This window comes from Schistosoma haematobium, chromosome 2, assembly GCF_000699445.3.
Source record: "Schistosoma haematobium chromosome 2, whole genome shotgun sequence".
Classification (NCBI taxonomy): domain Eukaryota; kingdom Metazoa; phylum Platyhelminthes; class Trematoda; order Strigeidida; family Schistosomatidae; genus Schistosoma; species Schistosoma haematobium.
The window spans coordinates 9,400,800-9,424,733 of NC_067197.1; the positions used below are offsets into that span (position 1 = coordinate 9,400,800).

The following is a 23,934-nucleotide window of genomic DNA, read 5'->3' on the forward strand; positions in this document are numbered from 1 at the left end:
TCGTGATGAATGTTATTCATGAATTAGGCTAGTCTGCATAAGATCCCTTAATAAACATGATAAAGATTATGTTCATTTATATGATGAAAAACAATTATTAGTCGATGTGATCTTTATTATGTAATCTGTTTTGGTAAGATAGATTACTCTGAAATTTAGATTTTGCAAATACTATAGTGGTCTTACTTTACATTTAAATAAGCGGAGCAAATTAACATCTATACTGAAATCCTACTAACTTTTAATGTTATCTAAAAAGCTTTAGCTGTATTGCGAAACTTGTTGAAAAATACTTGATTTTCTCAAAAAAGCACCTCAGTTTAATATGTTTATTTGGATGGGTTTTTAAAGAAAACATAAAAACCCTCAGAATTAAAAATTTAGTGATTCTACTTGTAAAACATCACTTTGGATGTGATGAGCCTTCTAATTGAATGCTAAATTTAGTTCCAAAGCTCGTTTATCAACCCCCAGGCGACTTGAACACGAGAGAAAAGGTGTGAAATACGGAAAAAACACTTTATTTCAAGGGTTCGTTTATGTACAGAAAATCTAGAGTTTTTGGTAGTATTTTAAATGTCATTGGGTTTCCGGTAAATTATGGAACGCTACTAAATATAGTAGCAGTATAGTTAATCATCCAGTTAGAAACTAGACATGTGACTTTTCACTTTCCAGATGTTTCTGACAAGACTTCTAGTGAATGCTGATTAGATAAGATTCTTCCCAGCATTTTAAGAGCCTATTTTGGTTTTTTTCGAAGAGTTTTCTAGATTTCTCCAACAAAATGAACTAAGAAATCAAAGGTGATCTAATATCTCATGCACTTTGAAATTGACTGTCAAGTGCAATTAGATTAACAACATCCTCTCTTAGAGATAAAATACAGTTTTTTAAATGCATGTCCTGTTGCATTTATGTGATTTTGTGATTTAATCTATCTTCGTTGATGAAAGATACGTTAACCTTAGCTAACATCTACTTTCTACATACATACAGCTTACTGTTACACTGTTCAAAGGAATACGACTAATAATTTGACAGTTGAACATCTAAATTGAATACTGTTTAGAAGATTGTTTATTAAAACTAAATAGCTTATTAAAGTAATCTTAAATGATAATCAAATATATTATTATATAAAATATTTCAAACGGAAGTTATTCATACAAAGAGTAAATAAGTATGGAATAAACATGAATTTCCGGATCTAAACTTTAGTTAAGATGAATTGCTTACTTTAATAAACAACTCAATATTAATGTACTATGACTGAAAACAAAATGAGCACTTTATTTCAGAAGTTCTTTATATGACGGTTAATAATGGGTACGATAAAATGGTAAATTACACTACTATTAAAGAAAAAACAAACAAAATAAATGAAGGTACTTTCATGAAATCTTCAAATAGATTTTCTATTTTATTGTGATGATTTAAATATTCAAAGTTTCGCTTTGAAATCTTTAGGTTTATATTCAAGAAGCCTTGACAAACTACAGAAGCTATTTTTGTTGATGTTATTTCATTTAATTCAAAGCTTATAAAACAATAACATTTATTTTTGTTCCTAGGCTATTGTACAGATCATAATGTGGTGTGTGCTACTTATATTGACATAAGTAGTATATGATGTTAGTCGTGAACAGAATGTCTGGCAGCAGAGATACAAGAGGATCGAACAGTAAAGGATGGAAACAAGATGCGATTTGTATGAAAATGCAAGAACAGTGAAGTCTGGGTCATTTCGAGACAATTGGTGGACATTTTGCAAATTAAGCATTTACTTTATGATTGTTAGATTTTATTAACAAGTCCTGTAATTTTGTGTTAAATACATTCGATTGTCCCCACCCGTGTTCTGTTCGTTACAATAAGCTTTATTTGATGTATGATTCACTGTCATAGCCTTTTTTGTTCTAAACCTATTGTATAATTTAAACGTAATATTTTGTACTCTATTTTCTACGCTAATCTCCAGTTTTGGACATAATTGTATTTTTTTAATGGTTGAGATCATGAGTCAATTGAAGCTAGACCACCATGGAAAACCTGAAACAAATGGACGGCCGTGTCGTCCTGTTGTGGGACTCCTCAGCAGTGTGCATCCACGATCCTGCCTCGCGAGATTTAAAAACCCAGGACCTAATTGTATTTTCCTAATTGTTTTGCGTTGTGTTTTGGTTATTCATCTATTTATTCATGTATCTTCTTACACTAATCTGAAATCGGGAACCATATCGGAATTGGAAATAAATTGAGTAGTGTTCCAGTTGACTTGTCTTCTCTCACTCGCTTACTTGTCAGTCAATCAGGTGATAGAATAGTTTTCATCTCTCTACCCAAGCAGTTGGTCTCACTTTGAGCCAGTCAGTCTATCGCTCAAGGTCTTTATCTAGATTAGACAGGTTATCTTGTGCACAAAGGTGGGTAGACAGATCAAGGACGTAACAAAATGTGAATAATCTACAGATTTCAACTACAAACATGGCTGGCTCTTATCCTATTTAGACTCATGAATAGAGACTAGAATATAGATCCAAACTAGAACAACAAATCTCCACAGTTTATAATGTTCATTTAGTGATGCTTTTTATGCTTCCAGTTCATAAGAGGAACTTTGATTAAATTTATATGTAACCAAAATACAAGAAATATACTTTTTTTAATGGGATTCTAAAATTTTTTGATTATCTCTTTCTCAATTGTGCGAATATGACAATAAGTATTCTGATTTTAGACTTATTTGGACCGAATAATAATGAATCATAACTGTGTATACTCACATGATATTATGAAAAGCATACAACCTAACGTGATGTTAAATACCATAAATCTCAAATTGAGGCACTCTACTTGTTAGGTGAGACTATAATTTATGGACGACCTTTGAGCGATGCCAGACTGACCTTGTGGGTGTCCACTTTATAACCAGGACCAAATGAGGAATATAAATTAGTGTGGGGAAATTCAAATTATTAATTACTGTTGATGGTTAAGGTTAGGAATCAGATTTACAGTTTTACATCACGAACTGACATCGGCTATAATACCAAAACTCTATTTAGCCAAATCTAATTCCTAACTTTAACGTTCAATTGTAAATCCAAATTCTAATTCCTCGTACTAATTTATAACCCTCATTTAACCCCAGTAAGTTGATGCACATTTTCAAAGGTCGTCCATAAATTATAGTCTCACCATATTTTTAACGCTTTATGAATAATGATCGTTTTCATGAAAATTAGCTTACATTCAATTGTAATTCTTTCTAAGCTAGGACAAAACTGACAACCAAAAGTTTCGGACACTCAAAAGTGGCCTAACAAATATCAATTCCTTATTTAAACTATGATAATTATCAAAAGCGGTAACAATAACAATGAACAGTGTTGAATGTATCTTCACAGTCGAGTTTCCATTCATTCAGAAATATTAGCTATTACAGTTATTATTTTCATATTTGATTAAAAAGATAGTTAAGTATCGGCGAGAATAAAATTTATAGATGAACCAATCAGATTCAAGATAGGAGGTTGTGGATTTTCGCGCTAAATTCATCCACTCATTTGGCTGAATACCATTTCAGGATCATAGCTGATGTCACTTTGTGATGAAAACATGGAATCTAATTTCTAAATTTAACGTTCAATTGTAAATCCGAATCCTAATTCATCGTACTAATTTTATAACCCTCATTTAACCTCACTAAATAGGTATTTATCAGTATAGGGTTATGGAGATTATTACCATGTGCTCACTAGTGACTACCTTAGTGAGGGAATTCTCGGAGTTCTAGCGAGAAGCCGTGACCAGTGGAACTAATCCGTATCGGGTAGATACAGGTATCTGCCTCAGTACAATGGAAGATGGTCGTGCAATTTCACGGATTGGTTGAGGTTAGACATTAACACCGTTGGATGCCTACTCAGTGGTCCAGTAGGTTAAACGTTCGTGCGCGAGACTAAAAGCCCTGGGTTTAAATCCCACGAGTAGGATCGTGGAAGCGCACTGCTGAGGAGTCCCATCATAGGGTGAAATGGCCATTTGGTGCTTCCAGTATTTTAATGGTGATCTAACACCAGTCGGTTCATGATCTGAATCAAACATAGGTATTTGCCTAAAATACGAATATATGATTTACATTTATATCTAAATCTTAATTTTTTTCAGCACTCAGATTAACCATCAAAGTACATGAAACTATCCGACAGACTGTAAAATAGTTTTCTTTGTATTTTATTTAAAGTATTTCATTAAATCATAAACACTGCATAAATTAATTTTGTCAATAGTGAATGAAGTTGAAAAGAATAAAGAATTTAACGGAAAACAATTTGTCTTCCTAAATTTTGAATAGTAAATAAAAAAATTACTTTTCAAACTTAAATTTTTATGCCTTAATACCTTAATTACTTGTAAATGTTTTTACAACTGTTATGTTGTTTTTGAGTTACTTTGTCTGGTTAGCGTTTTTTTAGCGTGTTAGTTTTCTAAGGGATTAGGTCGCTAACCCCATGCCCAACCCTCCTTCTTTATCCGGGCTTAGGACCAGCAGTAGCCCAACAAGGACTATAAGCAAAATTCTACGATACAATACGGCATGCACCAATCGAATCGCACTTGACGGAGAAGCTTTGGAAGATGCAAAAACCTTTACATGTCTGGGCAGCATCATTGATGAACACGGTGAATCTGATGCAGATGTGAAGAGGAGCCTTAAATTAGTTTATTCTGTTCACCCTGTTCTCTCAGTTTTAATTGTTTTTATTTATCTGTGCATTTACGGTGACTCCTTTGTTTCATTATCCTTTGAAAAAGCTGTTGATTAACCATTTTTGGGGATAGATTGATAGATTGGTTCTAAGTCAGCGTATCTACAGATTGCTGATTAATCTAACTGCCATGCTTCCAAAATGTCTCTGACAATCTTAAATAACCGAACGTCTTCTCTTTCCAATCCATGTCCGTAGTTACTTAATTCATTTATATAAGAAACAACACATCGTTTAGTTTCCCTGATAGTTCGCGTTTTTGTGTGTACACGTTTCAAGAAAGCACAGAATTTGTGTAGTATTTATCTTCATCATTTAAAACTTACGTTGTAGATGATATTGCATTCGTCATTTTTCACAGTTATAAATTTTGGCGTACATAAAATGAAATGAAGTGACATCTTTAATTTATGGAATTTTGATTGTGATTTTTGAGATATTTTTCATAAAATGGAGTATTTGTCCGGCTTATGAAGTAAATGAGCAGATCACTTCTACATGAAGTACTCCCTGAAGTTGTGCAGAACGACAATTAAAGCTATGTAAGTAAAGTATCATTATTATCAGAAAGGGATTCTTTGGAGATTGTAGTAATTTCATAGTTGATTTCATGAGTCACTTAAAGCTAGACCACCATGGTAAACCTGGAAGATCTGGGCGGCCGCTTCGTGCTAGTGTGCGATTCCACGATCACATTCACGGGATTCGGTCCCGCGCGCAATTGCCTAACGCCTAGACCAGTGAGCCAACATCCAACGGTGTTAATGTCTAACTTCATAGTTGGACGAAACGGCCGTCCAGTGCTTCCAGGTTTTCTTTGTGGTCTAGCTTTAAAAATATCCACCTGAGCCGCAAGTTTTCTCCATCATATCGAAGATTAGAAGTGTACTGACAGTAAAAAGATTAATTATAAGTGCTTGAATAAATAATCTAATGGTGGAACTAGGTCAAGATTTAGGAAAATAAACTTATCAAAATAATAATCAGGAAAATAAAGGAATAAGAAGACTATGTATGAACAGTCAGTTTAAAGTAGATAACTAATGGAGAAGAAATACGAAGGCACAAGTTGTTATGTTAAATTTCAATACATTGGTCAGTTCACAAAAACGTGTACAAGCGAATATGGGCGATCAATCTACATGGTTAAGAGTGATAACAGGTATACCAGAATTGCATCAAATTCAGTCATAATCATAAGCACGATCTGCCTTATTAATTTCTAATCAATTTATCAAGTATTTGTGAATATATCTCCTAGTTCAACCTATATAAGATCATATCGTGTAAAGATCTGAAAATTTAATACAGTAATCACCAACATTTTAGTTAGATTAAGAAATTCAGCTCGTTGCTTTTAAAGCATTTAGATCATTAAGTTTGGTTTGAATTTTTATTTCTTCATCAAGTTAATATTACCATTTTGAAGTTCGTCTGAATTCGATTCCTTGATGTTAATTCTATATTTAAGTTCTTCATTTTGAATGTATTGGTGATAGCTGGAGGTCAATATAACTATTCATCTCGGAGTAGAATGCTGAAGAATTTCAAATTATGATGAAGTAACTGTTCCAAGTTCCTTAATTTTCCATAGTTTTACTATTGCCTCCCTGACTAATTAAAATCTATACTAGACAGAACATCATAATAAGGATTGATATATAGCAACAAGATTTTAAAACAGAACATGTTTCTTTGTGCAAGTCAACCAAATTTTGTTAAAACATTCAAATCAGTTAAAACAAAGTGAGATAATAAATAATACTAGATGCACTCATATTCCAAGCTCATTTTATCAATCATAATGATACCATAGTAAAGGCATCTAGATCACTATAATAATATATGATCTTCCAAAAACATTCTCTACATTCCTCTGAAAATGCATTCAATGTTGTAGCACCTGTAAGTGATATTATAGGAACTTTAAATGTTTAGCCATTATTATTAGTGAATTCCGTAAGTAAAACCACCTACTTACTGTCACGTTACGTTAACACTCGCCCTAGAAACATTAACTAATTTGAATAATAACTAATATCAACAGTATGTCACATGACACATGAATTATGATAGACCTGATTAACATATTTTGGTAATTATTGCTTTGTTGTTCCATGCTCTCTGTTTTCGTTTTACTTTCTCTAGTTGTAGATAATTATCATTAATTCATTCTGATACAGGAAATGATCTTAAATACACCGGTCATAAATCAACAGGTTTATCACTGAAGAAAAATTAAAAGTTGCCGGTTGATACACTGGATCGCTGTAATACATGTACTACCTAACCAATTACTGAACTAGTATACTTAAAACAATCTTATATCACAGGTGTGTTCTCTTCATCTAATGTTACTATTTATATCAAATTGATCATGCCTGTAAACTCGAGTGAATTCTGTTATTATTATCTTCAGAATATATATATATATATATATATATAATTAGCTTTATAGTGTATTCAATTTGTATTTTATTATATATAATAATAATATAATGATGCGCACTGCTAAGGAGTCCCACATTAGGACGAAACGGCCGTCCAGTGCTTCCATGTTTCCGATGATGGCCTAACATCATTCGGTTCATGATCTCAATCAAAAACTTAACAATCTGCACAACCTCTATACTGGAAAAAAAATCTTCATACAGAATATTTTATTTTGTCACACGTAAATACTCCATATATACTATTTATTTATTTGACAGATTTATAGTGATAAGTTTTCATTGATACAGTCCAATCATGATGATAACATAATCTACTATTTCGGGATAGGATAGTTGTCAAGATATTTATCAACAAAAGTAATCTATAAAACGAAAACAAACTCCCTCTCCGAAACAAAATAAAAAAAATTAACCTTTTTGTTTGTTTGAAATTATCACTGATAAAAACATTTGATAAATGAAACAAATCTAATTTCACTGATTGAAATCATGAATCAATTGATGCTAGACCACCATGGAAAACCTTGAAGCACTGGACAGCCGTTTCGTCCCAGTATGGGACACCTCTGTAGTGCTCATCCACGATCCCGCACCCCGCGAGATTCGAACCCAGGACCTGTCAGTCTCACGCCAGGCGCTTAATCATGGAGTCCCATACTAGGACGTAAACGGCCGTCCAGTGCTTTCAGGTTTCCGATAGTGGTCTAGCTTCAATTCATTCATGATTTCAATCAGTGCAACTTCCAAAATCTCCATAAAACCCCTTCTGACAAATTTAATTATTCATTTAAATCAGTATTTACAATTATAAGTTCTTTATCTATTATTATATGTAGATATATAGATATTCTATTTAAGATAAGAATTGTAACTCAACTGACATTTTTTCTTTCACAAAAATCAAAACAAAAACAGAACCTTTTGATTAATAGCTAATATTGTATTACGTCAGTAAAAAGGAAACTATTCCCACCACCCTCCCCACATTCTCTCTCTCTCGCTAATCATTCAGATAGTTTTCACGACAAATTTGCTTAGATATATATTGATTTTTTTCCTGATGTAATCATGTGAATATGCTTGATTTGTTTCTATGCCCAATTGGATTTAACAAATTTAAATGATTGGGAAGTAGTTACTTCGTTGTTCGAAAATGGGAGTAGTTACTTGAATTATTGTTTCAATCGTTTGTTTTCATAAAGCTACTTTTATATAAATCTATGTCTATATTTATATACTATGAAAGTTTATGATGTTATATTTTGATTTAGTTAAAAGTTGAATATAAACTTCAACAAGGAATAAGAAAAAGAAATAGAAATGCACAAATGTCAAACTTTAACTGAACGTATAATGTTTCCCCATTCGATATTTCTGATGTATATAAGTCCAAGTTTTATTGTTTTGTTTTAATAAACAGAAAAAAAACAAGGTAAACAAACTAAGAATAAACATAATGATAAGAAACTTACTCGATAAGCTAAACGATATGGACAATTTTTACCAAATCCAACTGGTGGTTCCATGTTTCTAAGCATTTCATATACATCACGATGATTAATAAGACCTCTATGAAATATAATATCCAATTCAAATAAAAAAAAGATTTATAAGTTCTGTATACAGAAATTAAATTGAAACTATATAAAGATAATAACTAACAGATTTTGATTTTAAGTAGTTGGATATAGTCAGTATTAAGTTAGTTGCTAATTGTAATCTGTTTTTATTATGTTCATGGAATTCAAACTTATGCATTTACATATCATCAGACTACTAATGACTGATGGTGTTTTTTCAAGCATCATTGGTAATCTGTCTTCAGTCAATTATGTAACTATTTCTACTATGAATAATGTTACACATCATATTCTTTCTTCATGGTTAAATGATTCCATGATTGGCATTTCCTATCTTTCTTATTAGTTGAATGTATATAGACTGATTATTCTGTGGAAAATAAAACGAATCAGTCCACGTACTATCTTCGTATCAAAGTATACAGTAATGACAATACATAATTTAGAGTTATTCTATCGTTTTTCTGTAAATGTCGATGATAATGAATATAGATTTATTTTTAAATAATTTTTTTCTAAGCCTTCAATTATTACAGAACATACATTGTGTACTGATCAACTACTAAAATATTCTTAGTGAGTAGTACGCTTAATTGTTTCCTTTACGAACTAAAACAATACGGTGTTTATATATATATATATATATATATATATATATATATATATATATATATATATATATATATATATATATATATATATATATATATGAATAAATTACATTAGAAGGTAGAATTATACAGATTTCACTTTAATTATTCATGTTATTTCATATCTCACTCCATTAATTTATATAAAGAGACATAATTGTAATTACTACTAGACATATTCATGTACCTGCTTTGTTTATCTCTGTAAATATGGAACAGAATATTTCATAATCTATGTACGTGTACATGAAAAATTATCTTACAATTTAGATGAATAAATACAAACTTTTTATGCTGTTTTAATGCAATTTTATGCAGATAAGTAAAATACAATGGTTCAACATGACTATCTCTTATTAATCCTTTGATAATGTAATCTTTCTATATATATATATATATATATATATATATATATATATATATGAACACCATTGAATTAACTATTTCTATGAGTTTGGTATTCATCTTGTTGTGCTAATGAGGTATGGCAACTTAGATCGATGCATATATGTGCCTGGTCCTACATTGTAGCTAACTGACTAACTGAATCCATTGATAACGCTACTGTATATTATTTCCCCTCATCCATTTACTGATATATATATGTATATATCTGTCACTCTACTAAACGTACTATTAATAAAAAATGGGTGTTAGCTTGTGAAACAGCAAATAACCGAACTCATAAAGTTTTATTATGATATTTCGGCATCGTTATGTCTAAAATATTGGACTGAGAATAAACTCAGCGTTATCAAGTCATCAAAGTGTATCGTATTCAGTAATTACGGTTATGTTTTCGTTTATTCAGTTACTCAGTTGTATATGTTTTGGAGTACTTTTTATCAATGAATTAAATGTAGATATGAACTTTGCTAATTTTCAATTTTTCTTTCATCATGACTGTGTGCAACACTTAACTCGTCCGTAGCATAATGGAGTGATATTTGCTTCGTACGAAAATTTACAATTTACATGTAGATCATCAAAATCGATAGAGAATGAAACATGATCTTTATCGTGGATTAAAACAGTGTAAATATTAATGTTCGCTTCATTTTGGTTGATTACCAGGTGCAAGGTCAAAGTTAAGAACGAAATTGAAGTATATCCTCACCTTAATATTGCTGTAAGTTGTTTGTAATGCAACCTTACGAACGTAACAGGTCACCAGATGAAATTGAGAATCTTTACTCAATTTAACTACAATTATTTTTCGTATCATCTTTGAAATACCGAAGGTTTCATTCATGATAGGTAGTTTTTGCATAAATATTAATTGTACTACAAATGTTCGGGTAGATAGCTACTGTTTGTGAACTTAAAACTAAACTGAGATTGTTTATGAGCAGACCAAAAACAATACTAATCATCATTTCTTTCACTAAATGATAGAAACTCTTAAATTCAACAACCGTGATTTGTTAATACACCACAGCTACGTTTACGATATACAATACGGTTTACTCGCTATCTTTTAAGGATTTGCTACGTTCTGTGAAATAGGCTAAATGATTCGCACTTGTCATTCGTTTTTTTAAATCATTCATCAGTTTGCATAATTCTATAAGAATATCATTTTGATTGAGGTTCTTATTGACAAACGTTTAATCGTATAATCATCTTGACTTAGGCGTTCGTGTGCTAGATCAATAAGTCCTAGGTTCGGATCCCTCGAGGTGGGGTCGTGAATACGCACTTCTGAGGAGTCCCGTGATGGAACGAAACGATTTTCCAGTGCTTCCAGGTTTTCCAAGATGATCTAGCTTCAATTGACTAACGAATTCAACCACTAAACTACTATAATCTCCACAAAACCCCTTCTGATAATAATCATTGTGTGCTCACTAGTGACTGGCTTCAAGAGCTTTATCCTGGAGTTCTAGTGAGAAGCAGTGACCAGTGGAGTTCAGCCTGGTCAGTTGTGAGATACTAACTCACTGATTACAATGATGGATGTGTCGCTCAATTTCGTGGATTAGTTGAAGTTGGACATTAACACCGTTGGATGCCAACTCAGTGATCTAGTGGTTAAGTGCTCACGCGCGAGACTGGTAGGTCCTGTGTTCGAATCCGGAGAGGTGGGGTCGTGGGTGCTCACTGCTGAGAAGTCCAACAATAGGACGTAATGGCGTGATGGTAACTATTGAGGTAAAAAATTAATTAAGTAATCTAAAGAATGTCACTAGGATTCCTGAAGTTAAAACTGATCTGGAACCACAATTTGTAAGATCATTAAAAAGAATTTAAAAAAGTATGTTTATATAATTGAGTTGTAGATTTTCTTGATTCGGAACATACTGTACACGAAAAAATGTAGATCATTTTGTAAACATGCTGAACATTCTTTTTTATTAAAACAATACGTATCTGATGATAGTTTCCAAGGTAATTAGTTTTAAAAATACCGACAACTTTCATCTATTTACATATATTCAACTTACGTAGCACCTGGATCATATTCAGCCCAAACACGAACAAATTCATCTAAATGATGTGGACCCAATATAGAAGAATCTCTAGTTAAATAATCAAAATTATCCATAATAACAGCTACAAATAAATTTAACATGATGAATGAGCATAAAAAATTAAATGTTGAAAAATATAAATATGTATATGAGCTTCCACATGATTCACCAGAACCTTCACATTCTTTACCAGCTGCACAATCGAGCATAATTTCTTGCCAATTTTCACCAGTTGCACATCTATGAATAAATTGAATAAGTTAAGTATAAGTATACATTAATTGATATTTTAATATTACTGCAAAACATTTGTAAAAACTAAACTGCACTTTTTGGTGGAGTTTTGTTCTCTGAGTTGGATGGTTTGGTCGTGGAGCTTTCATCGTTCTTCTAAATTACATCATCAGCACAAACTTCAGGTAGAATTGAAGTGTTCGAATTTCTCCATATGTGTTTCACAGCTTGTTCTGTGCACCTAGATGTTGATTGGTTCTTATTCACCTTAAATTTGTCATTATTTACTTATTTGTTTTGGTTATGTCCCCATATTTGTGCATGATTTTTCAGATTGGTTGGTAAATTGGATTGATTTTAATATGCTTGTTGATTGCTGATTGACCTGAGTGCCAGGCTTCTAAAAATTCCCTGGTGTTTTGGGAGTTTCCTCTGTCTGTCCTCTGTCCAGCTCAGAGAACAACACTCCACCAAAATCATCCATTTGAGCTACAAATCTTCTCCACTAAACTACACTTTTATGAATGATTCTTAACAAAGCTTAGAGATTAATATTATTAGTTCAATAGCTAAGGTGACTAAAGTAGACTTGATTTGATAGTAGATAATCAACTTACAAAACTATTTATATCTTATTCAAATGAAATCATTTTTTGGATAAATAAAATAGAGTAATGGAATTGTTTTATTCAAACAAATTTTTTATTAAAAATCCAAGGTATGTACTTATTTAGACATGCATGACTTAATCTCTGAGACAAGCATATGACTACTGGAAGGATCAACCAGTTTATTCATAGTTATATAATATACCCTTGTGGGCCAGGGTAATTTTATATTGGTTTTTAGGAGAACCAGACACCATCCAGACTTTCACGTAACAAGCCAAACAGTACAACTCAATCCCATTTAACAAGAGAGCCAGACACTGCCCATGCCTAAATTTTATAACCCGAGCAGTACAACTTAATCCCGGAGAACCAAACACCGTATAAGCTTTAACGCTACAATATAAATAGTACAGCTCAATCCTGTGACGCAACCACATAGGTATTAGGCACCCTGATGGACCATTTGCACAATTCATATATACATTCACGTCACATGTATAGTTATTCCGATCAATGATCGCGTGAATCAATTACACACAGCACGAACAAGTCAAAGTTGACCTATTCCCCTTACACAACAGTCAAGCTCATTAATGTTAGCAATGGCGATATGCTTTACGATGTCCCTATGACAGTGGCCCTTGAGAACACTGAAAAGCAACCAACAGTATAAATAAAATCGGTTGACCAACAAACCCAATTTGTGCATGAACAGTCAGTCAAACTTGTCAAAGTAATACCGAACAATCCACAATATCAATGGCGAACCTCCAGTCTCATATGAGACCTTCAGTTCTACATAGCCATGTAGCTTTTACTGCATACAACACATATGTAGGGTAGTAAACGAAATAGCTCAGCCTGAAGCGTTAGGGCTTAAATAACGCTTAAAACCCATTGTCTGATGTCGGTATACTATTACTAAACCACCAAGATCATTTTATCGCATTTGCGAAATTTTAATTTTTTCGAATTTTCAGACCCTGAGATAGGGGTAGTATCCCTTTTGTTAAAAATCATCATCTCTTAACTTCTAAGACAATTGTGACTCTTCTTTCTTTTTATAAATCCTAGAGATATACATGAGTACAAAATTTTAATGAATATGCAAGAGTAATACTTGAAGAAACTTTACAATTTTAAAATGATTATCCCCATTTATGAGTCCTCTACTAAACTCTTTTTCGGAAATAATTGGACATTTCCTATATATTCTAAATCCATTCGTTTGTCAGTATATATATATTATGTTTTTAGTAATGTTTGTATGTGGAAGGCATAAACAGTTGTCAGGTAATATCCGGTGTTTATTAATACTCTAACAAATGTCGATTTATGATTAATACCACCTGAAAGTTTAAAACTAACCCGCATAAAAAACTCTGGGCAATTTCCTATTCCTTATAGTTTCAATATGAACAGATTATTTTATAATCTACAAACCTTTTCTACTAAATTGTAACTAGTTTAATATTATGAAGTCCATTTCACTTGTCGATGGCAAGGAAAGAGTAATTAATTTATTTGTATTCAATGCTAATTCTATCAAATACTGTTGACACAGATGTTCTTTTTTTTAAAAAAAAAAGCAAACAATGTGTACTGTTTATGTTCTTCATTTCAAAACATCACCTGGAGTTCTTCTAGGGTTATTGGACCTCCCAAAGCCGGATGAATGTGGAGGGTAGGGGTAGTAGGCATGACGTGTAAAAAACCTCGCTAACTAAATGCCAAAAACTTTGTTCTTTTAAAGGTTCATAATGAAGTTGAAAAAAAAGAGTGTTTCATTTTATTCAAGAAACATTTCAGATGATCTCAATATACAGAAACAAGTTTTAAAACATTTTCACATAAATAAGGGCAAATAAAGCAGAGAAATATGTATATTTATATAGTTTATCACCACTGTTCTGGATTAAGCTATGACAAACAAGAAGGTTTAAACAGATACGAATCAAATGGTGACATTTTGGATAATCAATAACAAAATAATTGATAGATGAGATGGATATAATGATTATTATTCAGATAGTACTAGTTACTAAAACGAATGAACTGAGATGCACATTTATAACATTCGTAGATTACGTAATACATTATAACAAAGGACAAAAGTTTGATATGAAGACGAATCTTAATAATAGTCAAATAAACTTAAAACAGGATACTACAGCTATGCAACAAAAAGATGTGGATAACATTTTATTGAGAAAGAAATATTATCAGAAGAGGGTTTTTTGGAAATTTTAGTAATTTAATAATTGAATTCATGAGTTCCATACTAGGACAAAACGGCTATCCAGTGCTTCCAGGTTTTCCAAGATGGTCTAGCTTTAATTGACTAGTGAATTCAACTATTAAGTTACTAAAATTGCCACAAAACCCCCTTCTGGTAATAATCACTATGTGCTCACTAGTAACTGGCCTCAACAGTTATTTTATGAAGTTCTAGTGAGAAGCCGTGACCAGTGGAGTCTAACCGTATCTGTTATGAGATAGTAACTCACTGAAGACCATGGTGGACGGTGGCACGATGTCGTGGATCGATCGAAGTTAGACATTTACGCCGTTAGATGTCAACTCAGTGGTTCAGAGGTTAAGCGCTCGCTCACGGAGTCGATAGGTCCTGAGTTCGAATCTCGCAGGGAGGGATCGTGGGTGCGCACTGATGATCAGTCCCATACTAGAAAGAAATATGCTGACAATTTATAAAAATTTCAAATCATAGTACATACAAATTTTAAGCGGGAAAACAATCCGTCTCACAATAAAGAAATGGATTTTTTATGTGTGTGATTTCAAAACGAATATATTATCATGTTATCATTAAAGTACAAAACTATAGGTCACGTGTAAAGATTTTGAATATTCACGCAAACATTTGATAATTCAAAGAAATCTAAAACTTCATAAACAAAATAAATAATAACCACAGTCGGAAAAACAAATTTTTCTTTCGGTTTTGATGAAAACGCTTTTGTTTCTCAACCATTGAAAACAAAAAAGAAGACATAACAAGTGTCAATACTACTGGTAAATGGAATCCCTTGAGTAGATTAGATTAAAGATAACACTAGAAGAACCAATACAATCATTATCCTTTTATTTACTTGTTGTCAAGTAACTAATAAAATGCAAATTAAATTTGTCTAGAATATTCTCAGTTTTATCATCGAAATGGTTAGTAAGAAAAACAGAAATTTCTTTTTATGAGAAAAAAAAATGTACTTTTGAGTCTGAAAAAATATTTAATCCTTAGTTTATTTACAAAATATTTATTGTGGTAATGTAGCGTGTGCTATTGATATCGATAGATATAAGAAGTATGTATCATCAGTCGACAATGAAATGCCTGATGTCAGAAGGTTAAGAAGATTGAAGAAAAGAGAAAGATTGCTGTGGAAACGAAAGAAAAATGGTAAAGTCAGAGGTGATTGATTGACATTTTGCAAATGAAGTATTTACTGTATGGTTTAAAGATTTTACTAATGGGTTAAGTAATTTTGTATTCAAATAAATTTGATTGTTCCCACTTGTGTTCTCGTTCACTACAGTATGACAATTTTTGAACCTTGAAATTTTTCGTCTAACATAATATATAACTATTTAATAGAAATAAAATAGTTTAGGTTAAGCAGAATCTATAAATTCTACGATATGACACAATGATCATTGAATTGCATTGATGACAACTTATCACTAGTGCTCAATAGTTACTGGCTTCAAGATGATTTCCTGGAGTTCTAGTGAGAAGCAATGAACAGTGGAGTCCAATCTGTATCGGGTAGAGGCATGTATCCACCTCACACAATGAGTGAAGGGTTGCACAAGATCATGGATTGATTGAGGTTAGGCATTAACCCCGTTGGATTCCGACTTAGTGGTGTACAGAGACCGAAGTTTCTGAGTTCGGGGCCCAATTGCGGGATCATAGATGCACACTGCTGAGGAATCCTACATTATTGAGAAACGGCCGTCCAGATCTTCCAGTTTTTTAATATTCGCCTAACATTAATTGATTCAGTATCTCAATCAAAAACTTAATAATTTCCCCAACCTCATACGGATAAAACTAATTAATAAGCAAATCAAAATTCCAGCAACCTAGAAAATTATGATTTACTATAAGAAGAGAAGAAAACCAGAAAATTTTTGCAGACCACTAAATATTCACTTTAATAAAAAACAAAAATTTTCTACTCATTGTTGATCCTACAATTTTAATCTCTGACAAAACAGGAAACACTTTTTACTCATTTTTATTATTTATATGATATTTTTTAAATTGTTGCTAACCAACTGAAACTTATTTTTCATTTTAATTAAACATCATTGTTGGGTATGTGAATATATGTACCCAACAATGTAGTGAAGGAAGAAATCAAGAAGAGGCGCTGGAAGTAGATTGGATACGCATTTAGGAAAGCACCCAAATACGTCACAAGACAAGTCCTCATTTGGAATCCCCAAGATCAAAAGAGAAGTGGAAGACCAAAAAAACACATGACACCAAGAAATGGAGACAGATATAAGAATAAATAATAATTAGATAGAGCCAGAAAAGAATGCCCTAGGACAGAATAAATTGAAGAATATTGGTTGGCAGTCTATGCCACATTCGTAAGTAAATAATGAATGAATGAATTCTCTCTTTATCTAAATTAAACTGATTTTATATGAAACAAAACAAAACAAAAACAATAATAAAATAGAAATATACTCACCTAAATAGTAAAAGTATCCCATCTCCAAATGTTTGAAAATTATTATGATTATTTAATTGAGAATGTGGATCTGTTTTAATATTACCAAAAACCTTTTAAAACAAAGAAATGAATTATGTTGATTATTTTAAATGTGTACCTTTTAACTTTGTATGAATTAATGTAAGATATTGAATAAAATTCTAAGTCATTGATAGGAATATAACCATAACAAACATCTTAATCTATTATGTAATGCCTGATTGGAATAGATCATATATATATATATATATATATATATATATATATATATATATATATTATTGATAGTAAAATCATTCATATGAAATGTTATTTAAAAGTACCTAGCAGTTGTATACTATTGGTTCATTAAAAGCTTGAATATATGGAGATTCAAACGTTTCATATGCATTTGGAAAAAATTTGTTCTCACATTGAATCTACACTGGAAATATCTAGTATATTACCTAGAGGAATATGATTTATATTAGTTATCTTAATGTATCTATTTTTATCAGAAGGGGTTTTGTGGAGAGTTTTAGGAATTTCACTGATTGAAATCATGAGTCAATTGAAGCTAGACTAACATGGAAAACCTGGAACCATTGGACGGCCGTTCCGTCTTAGTATGGGACTCTTCTGTAGTGTGCATCCACGATCCCGTCCCCGCGATATTCGAACTCAGGACCTATCAGTCTCATGATTTCAATCAGTGCAATTTCTAAAATCTTCACAAAACCCCTTCTGATAATAATTATCTGCTCACTAGTGACTGACTTCAAGAGATACTCCTGGAGTTTTAGTGAGAAGCTGTAACCAGTGGAGTTCAACCAGGTCTGTTGTGAGATATCAGCTCACTGATTAAAATGGTGTACGGTGGCGCAACTTCGTGGATTGGTTGAGGTTAAATATTAACACCATTAGATACCGGCTCGGTGGTCTAGTTGGTTAAGCGCCTGGCGTGCGAGACTGATAAGTCTTGGGTTCGAATCTCTCGAGGGGCGAGATCGTGGATGCGCACTGCTGAGGAGTCCCATACTAGGGCGAAACAGCCGTCCAGTGCCTCCAGGTTTTCCATGGTGGTCTAGTTTCAATTGACTCACGATTTTAATCAGTGAAATATCTATTTTTCCTTATCTTCCAGTATGACTGGTTGACCTAATGTTTTTCATAACATAAATCTCTAAACAAGTTAATGTGTTAATTCATTTTTGTATTAGTTGTTTGAGTCTTCCTATTAAAGATTATGACTGTAATTGATCAGTCCAATATTGCCTTAAGTACATTGTGTGCAGATTGTCTCGACATTGTCATAAAACACAAGCATTATAAAAAGAGATGGATGGTGGGTAACAGAGGAATACAGGACATGCATTTCGTCATACTTTGGGACTCATCAACAGAATGTACCTGTATTCACTCAGGGACTTAAATCCGATAACGTTCGCTTCAAACGTCATCGCTTGTGACTGCAGGCATTATCGGCGCAATCCACGTAGGATGCATATGCGCCAATATGAGACTGATCAATTTCAGTCCTAAACATCAATGGAAAGATTCGAACATCCGATACATAAATGAAATAATACTTCACCCGATTGCACAAGCTAGTGGTTATCTGGACTAAGTAGCCAAGTTAATAACGTAATGTCGTTTAAAGAGAATGGTTCTTAGTTCGATATCCAGAATGGACATCAACTGTGGGATGCCGGTACACCCAACTGACGAGTCCAAAAATGGAGTGAAATGTGAGTCCTGGATTCCACTGCTATCCATAATCCATCTCTGGTTGCAAGGTCAATGTGTGATTAAGCTGTTTGTATTGGAATAATATATTAATTAGTTCTGGTAAACTTGATTCAATTATATGTGTTAATGTTAACCCGCGATATATCTAAACAATAATGTAAATACTAGAGTAATTTAATAAACTACCAAACTTAAAGTACCACATTTATAAGCTATAGAGAAAGGAGCAGATGAAAATCTTTTCTTAAGTGTCTAACGTATATACAAACTTTGACTAGTTGGGTTAGTTACCCATCGGGTGCAATAAAAAATGGTTACGAAACACCGAAAATTATTCTCAGCTAGAAATTCATTCATTGGAAGCCACATTATTAGCTTGAAATTTTCAGTCACAGAGAGATCTTAATACCCTTGGTCCAACCCCTCATGAGGTTGTGGATGTGGATTGTGGAGTAACCGCATTCTATGACAAAAAAAGCTTCCATTGCTTTCTGGTTTTCAACGTTTGTCTAATCACTATTGATCTATGATATAAACTATGAAATTCAACAACGTATGCAAAGCTATATATTATATCATCGTTTTGTTAATTCACTCTTATTCCAAACAGATTTTTCAGATTTAATTCTAACGGAAACAGAATCAAGCCTAAACAAATTAAGTATTATACATTTCGAGCATTCTATCAGGTTTACGCTAATTATTTTACATGTTTCAGGCTTAACACTATCTATGTTACAATATATATATATATATATATATATATATATATATATATATATATATATATATATATATAACAATGATAATATGAATAATAATAATTGGTACTATATATCATACCTGCATACCAACAATACAGTAGATAAAAAATAACATTGTAATCAGTAAACAAACATATGGTAATGCTTTAATTGATTGAATAAATGTCCATAAAATAATACGTATACTATAACCCTGACGTAATAATTTAATTAAACGTGCTGCACGAAAAAGACGTAGAAATCCTAAACTCAAAAATGCTGATTCCTAAAAAAAAAAGTAAAGCAAAACAAAATGGGATATTCAAGTAATTGTTTAAAACAAAATTCAACTTAGTAACCAGCCCTCGTGGTCTGGTGTGTGACGAAATCTCAGCACGGATACAGAAGGTTCGACTAGCTTTTACCAACTTGCGTCATTTATGGCGTAAACGAGATATCCGTCTACCAACCAAAGGACGGGTTTACTGCACAGCAGTTCGTTCAGTCCTACTTTACGGCTGTGAAACATGGCCGGTAAGAGTAAAGGATATTCGTAGGTTACCAGTATTTGATCATAGGTGTTTTCAAAGCATTGGTCGTATATCCTGGGACCACCGAGTAAGTAACGCAATTGTTAGGAAACGGTTACTAGGTAAGGATGGCAAATCGATTGATGAAGTGGTGAAGCTTCATCAGTTGAGATGGCTGGCACACGTGTTACGTATGACCAACCACTGACTGCCGCGACTGCGTTGTTTTCTGGTATAGGAAGAGGTTGAAAGAAATCTAGGGGCGGCCAGAACAAAACATGGTACAAATCCATGAAGTCGCTGACAAGTGGACCGAGCCATGTTGGTATGTGTGGACTAACTGGTTGGGATCCCCGAGACGATAGCAACCGATGGTTAGAGACCTTGAATAACATGGGTCAAAATTGTTTGCAATGGCGCAGGTGCATCCACTCTTTGTGTTCTCCCAAGTTCGAATATCCTGTATTCTTCATGTCCCTTTTTTTCCTCTTTCCAAATTTATTTCACTGTATTATACTCATTGAATAGCATCTTCAAATCTTAATCTTTCCGATTACTGCTTATACTCTTACTATCTCTACCACTACAGGATTTGGATCGACAACTGCATCTCTGTGCTAATATGGTATGGCAACTCCAACTGATGTACATACGTTCGAAGTTCTACGTTGTTACTGACTGATTGACTGACAAGAGGGCACCGAATATATATGCGCCACAAAAATCGAATGACTTTTGTGGGAACTGGGATATTGTCTAGGCGCTCAAACCGAGACAGATTTCTTAGGGGCTCACACCCCGAGCCTTTGACTTAAACGTATAATCTACGGGGCAATGGAGTAACGTAAGGAGATGCAGTTCCATGGTAGCCGGTGAGCAACAATAGGTTCATATTCCATTCGTTTCCTTAGGATCCTGGTACTCATGTTCATCACTGGTTTGGAATGAGGGGTATCTAACTCCCTTAGGTGGACTCTCCATTTTCACCAGCCCTGTTAAAGCGTCACATATTCGCTTTTCGTCCTCTCAATTTTGCAAACAACACCCCCACTGCGAGAAGGCAGTGTGTCGGACTTTCCTGGCAGTGGTTGTATACTCTTGGCTATGTGAGAGCATTTCGTGAAGGAGAGCTGACTCTCCCTACCATTGGACGTACCAGAGCATTTCGATGCAATTAACACTTGATGAAAAAAGATTTTTATTTAATTGACTGATCTGAAATATGAGTTTTACTAAGTGTTTGTATATTATGAACTATAGAAAATGACCGTAAAGCATAGCACCTAAACAATATTCAGTTACAAGTATTGACTAATGAAGTTTAGTTATAGATTAGATTGAAGAAAAATATGTGTAACAGATTAATGATGACATTATTGGTTAGCATGTCGCTGACCGATAAGTATTAAATATAGAGTAATCATATTTAATGTCTCCAGTTTTAAGAGTCGTAGAAAACTTAGTTATAGGAATTAAAATTTCAAAAAATAGAATAAACACATTTTATAGTTAAAATTACTTATTAAGGGTAAACTGACGAAGATGTAACTGGACTTATATGGATGAAAAAACTAGGTAATCATTTACTGATTAGTATATCAATCTTTCGGCCTCATTGACAAGAATGAAAGCTGTTGGTAAGATTTAACAGCAAACGTGAAGTATCTGAAATGATTTTATCAATTAAACTACACTGAATTGGAGAAAGAAACAAAATATCTATTTATTAAAACCAAGTAAAATACCAAAACTTTCTATTCCAGAACACCCTCCATTAGACTAATTTACAGTTTCATCGGAAAACTAATCCGGTCTCTTGTCGGTTATTAGCTAATCTGAATACTGCAGCTTTGTAATCTGTGTCAATGAAGATAATTTCAGTGAGACAGTGATCGAAAAACGAAACTAAAGTGGAATGTATTTAACAGTCTAATGTGAAAAGTTTTCAGTTATTAACTGTTGACAGCTATGACAATTTATCTACAGGGGTTCAAACTATAACACTTATATGTGTAAGTGATACTGTTGTAAATGGACACTCAAGTGAGGACAACCAATTAGTTTGAGTATTCAAAGTTCATCAACTGCGTTGCACAACACATATTTACTGAACGTGATTTATCATTTTTATCCGTAATAACAATACACTCACTTGTAATTCAGAAACTAATACATCAGTAATACTTCCTATAACTGTAATAAAATCAAAAATATTCCAACGATCACGGAAATAATTCTGAAAAATGAAAAGATGAATTAAACGAATGATACTAAAATAATTAAATGATTAAAGCGTCCTGCTTGAATATCTTAGTCACCTGTCCCAACCATCTAGACATTTCAAACCCTTCTCTGTACAACTTACAAAATTGTAAAATTAGAGATGTCGTGATGCCTGGTAGTATACATTGAAAACATTGAACATTATTCAAATGTTGATTCCTAAACTGCTGACATCCGACTGGCGATCACTTGACATCTTATCGTCAGGACCGATATATATATATATATATATCGAATCAATTGATATTTGACTAGATTATTTATGTTTATTCAAACTTACTGCATATTTAAGCATTTAGTAAGTTAAGGGAAGACAAATAAACATCTGAATGAGGTTTTATGTTGAGCGTAGTGATATTAATAGTTCAACTCATGAATCGATCTGAGCTAGACCACCATTGAAAACCTGGAAGCACTGGATGCTTTAGAGTCCCGCGTGTGAGATCGTGGATGATTTATGAAGAGGAGTCTCATACTAGGATAAAACGACCGTTCAATGGTTTCACGTTTTCGTTGATCGTCTAGCTTACATCGATTCACCAATTCAACTGTTAAAAAATAAAATCTGTTTTCTCCATAAAATCAAACTTTTGTTTGATATTATTAAATCAAACAGACATTGTTTGTTTAACACGATCAACTAATTTATGTCTACGTATTTAACATACTGACTCTAATTTTCATAGGTAAACAGCTTGTTTTAGAGTACAAATAATAAAGAGGAATATATAATTACTTTCATCTAAATTTGAACTAGTAGTTTCACAGTATTTGAGCGCCGAGTTGATTCAAGACATTAAAGAGGAAGAAAGTATTTGTAAAATCTAATCGAATAAATTTGAAGTTAATCCAATGTTTCGTTTGGCAATAGAATACAAAACAGGTACATAGTTCTTCGGTTAACTGTATACAAAATAAGTCAGCCAATCACGTTAACAATATATAAAGTACGTATTCGCTTTAGTGTGAATGACAGATGTGGTGTGAAACGAAAAGTGAGTTAAGATAACAGGTTGTGTGTATTCCTAAGTGGATCTGAGGTGTGAGAAGAAATTTCATTCATTATTTATCTCTTTGGATCAGTGGATTTTTAAGAAAACATACAATTTTTATGTATGACATAAATCAAAT

At 32.8% G+C, this 23,934-nt stretch overlaps 1 protein-coding gene across 1 annotated transcript in view; it reads right to left on the reverse strand.

Annotated features, from left to right (window-relative positions):
• CACNA1A (Voltage-dependent P/Q-type calcium channel subunit alpha-1A) overlaps positions 1-23,934 on the reverse strand; it is a gene marked incomplete at its 5' end in the record, with an annotated part of 160,488 nt that overhangs the window by 13,435 nt on the left and 123,119 nt on the right. The window contains 5 exons of the mRNA XM_051219135.1: positions 8,701-8,797; positions 11,903-12,169; positions 17,499-17,590; positions 20,091-20,276; positions 22,673-22,756. Of these exons, the coding sequence (XP_051067429.1) occupies positions 8,701-8,797; positions 11,903-12,169; positions 17,499-17,590; positions 20,091-20,276; positions 22,673-22,756 (726 nt within the window). The remainder of the gene's footprint in view (positions 1-8,700; positions 8,798-11,902; positions 12,170-17,498; positions 17,591-20,090; positions 20,277-22,672; positions 22,757-23,934) is intronic.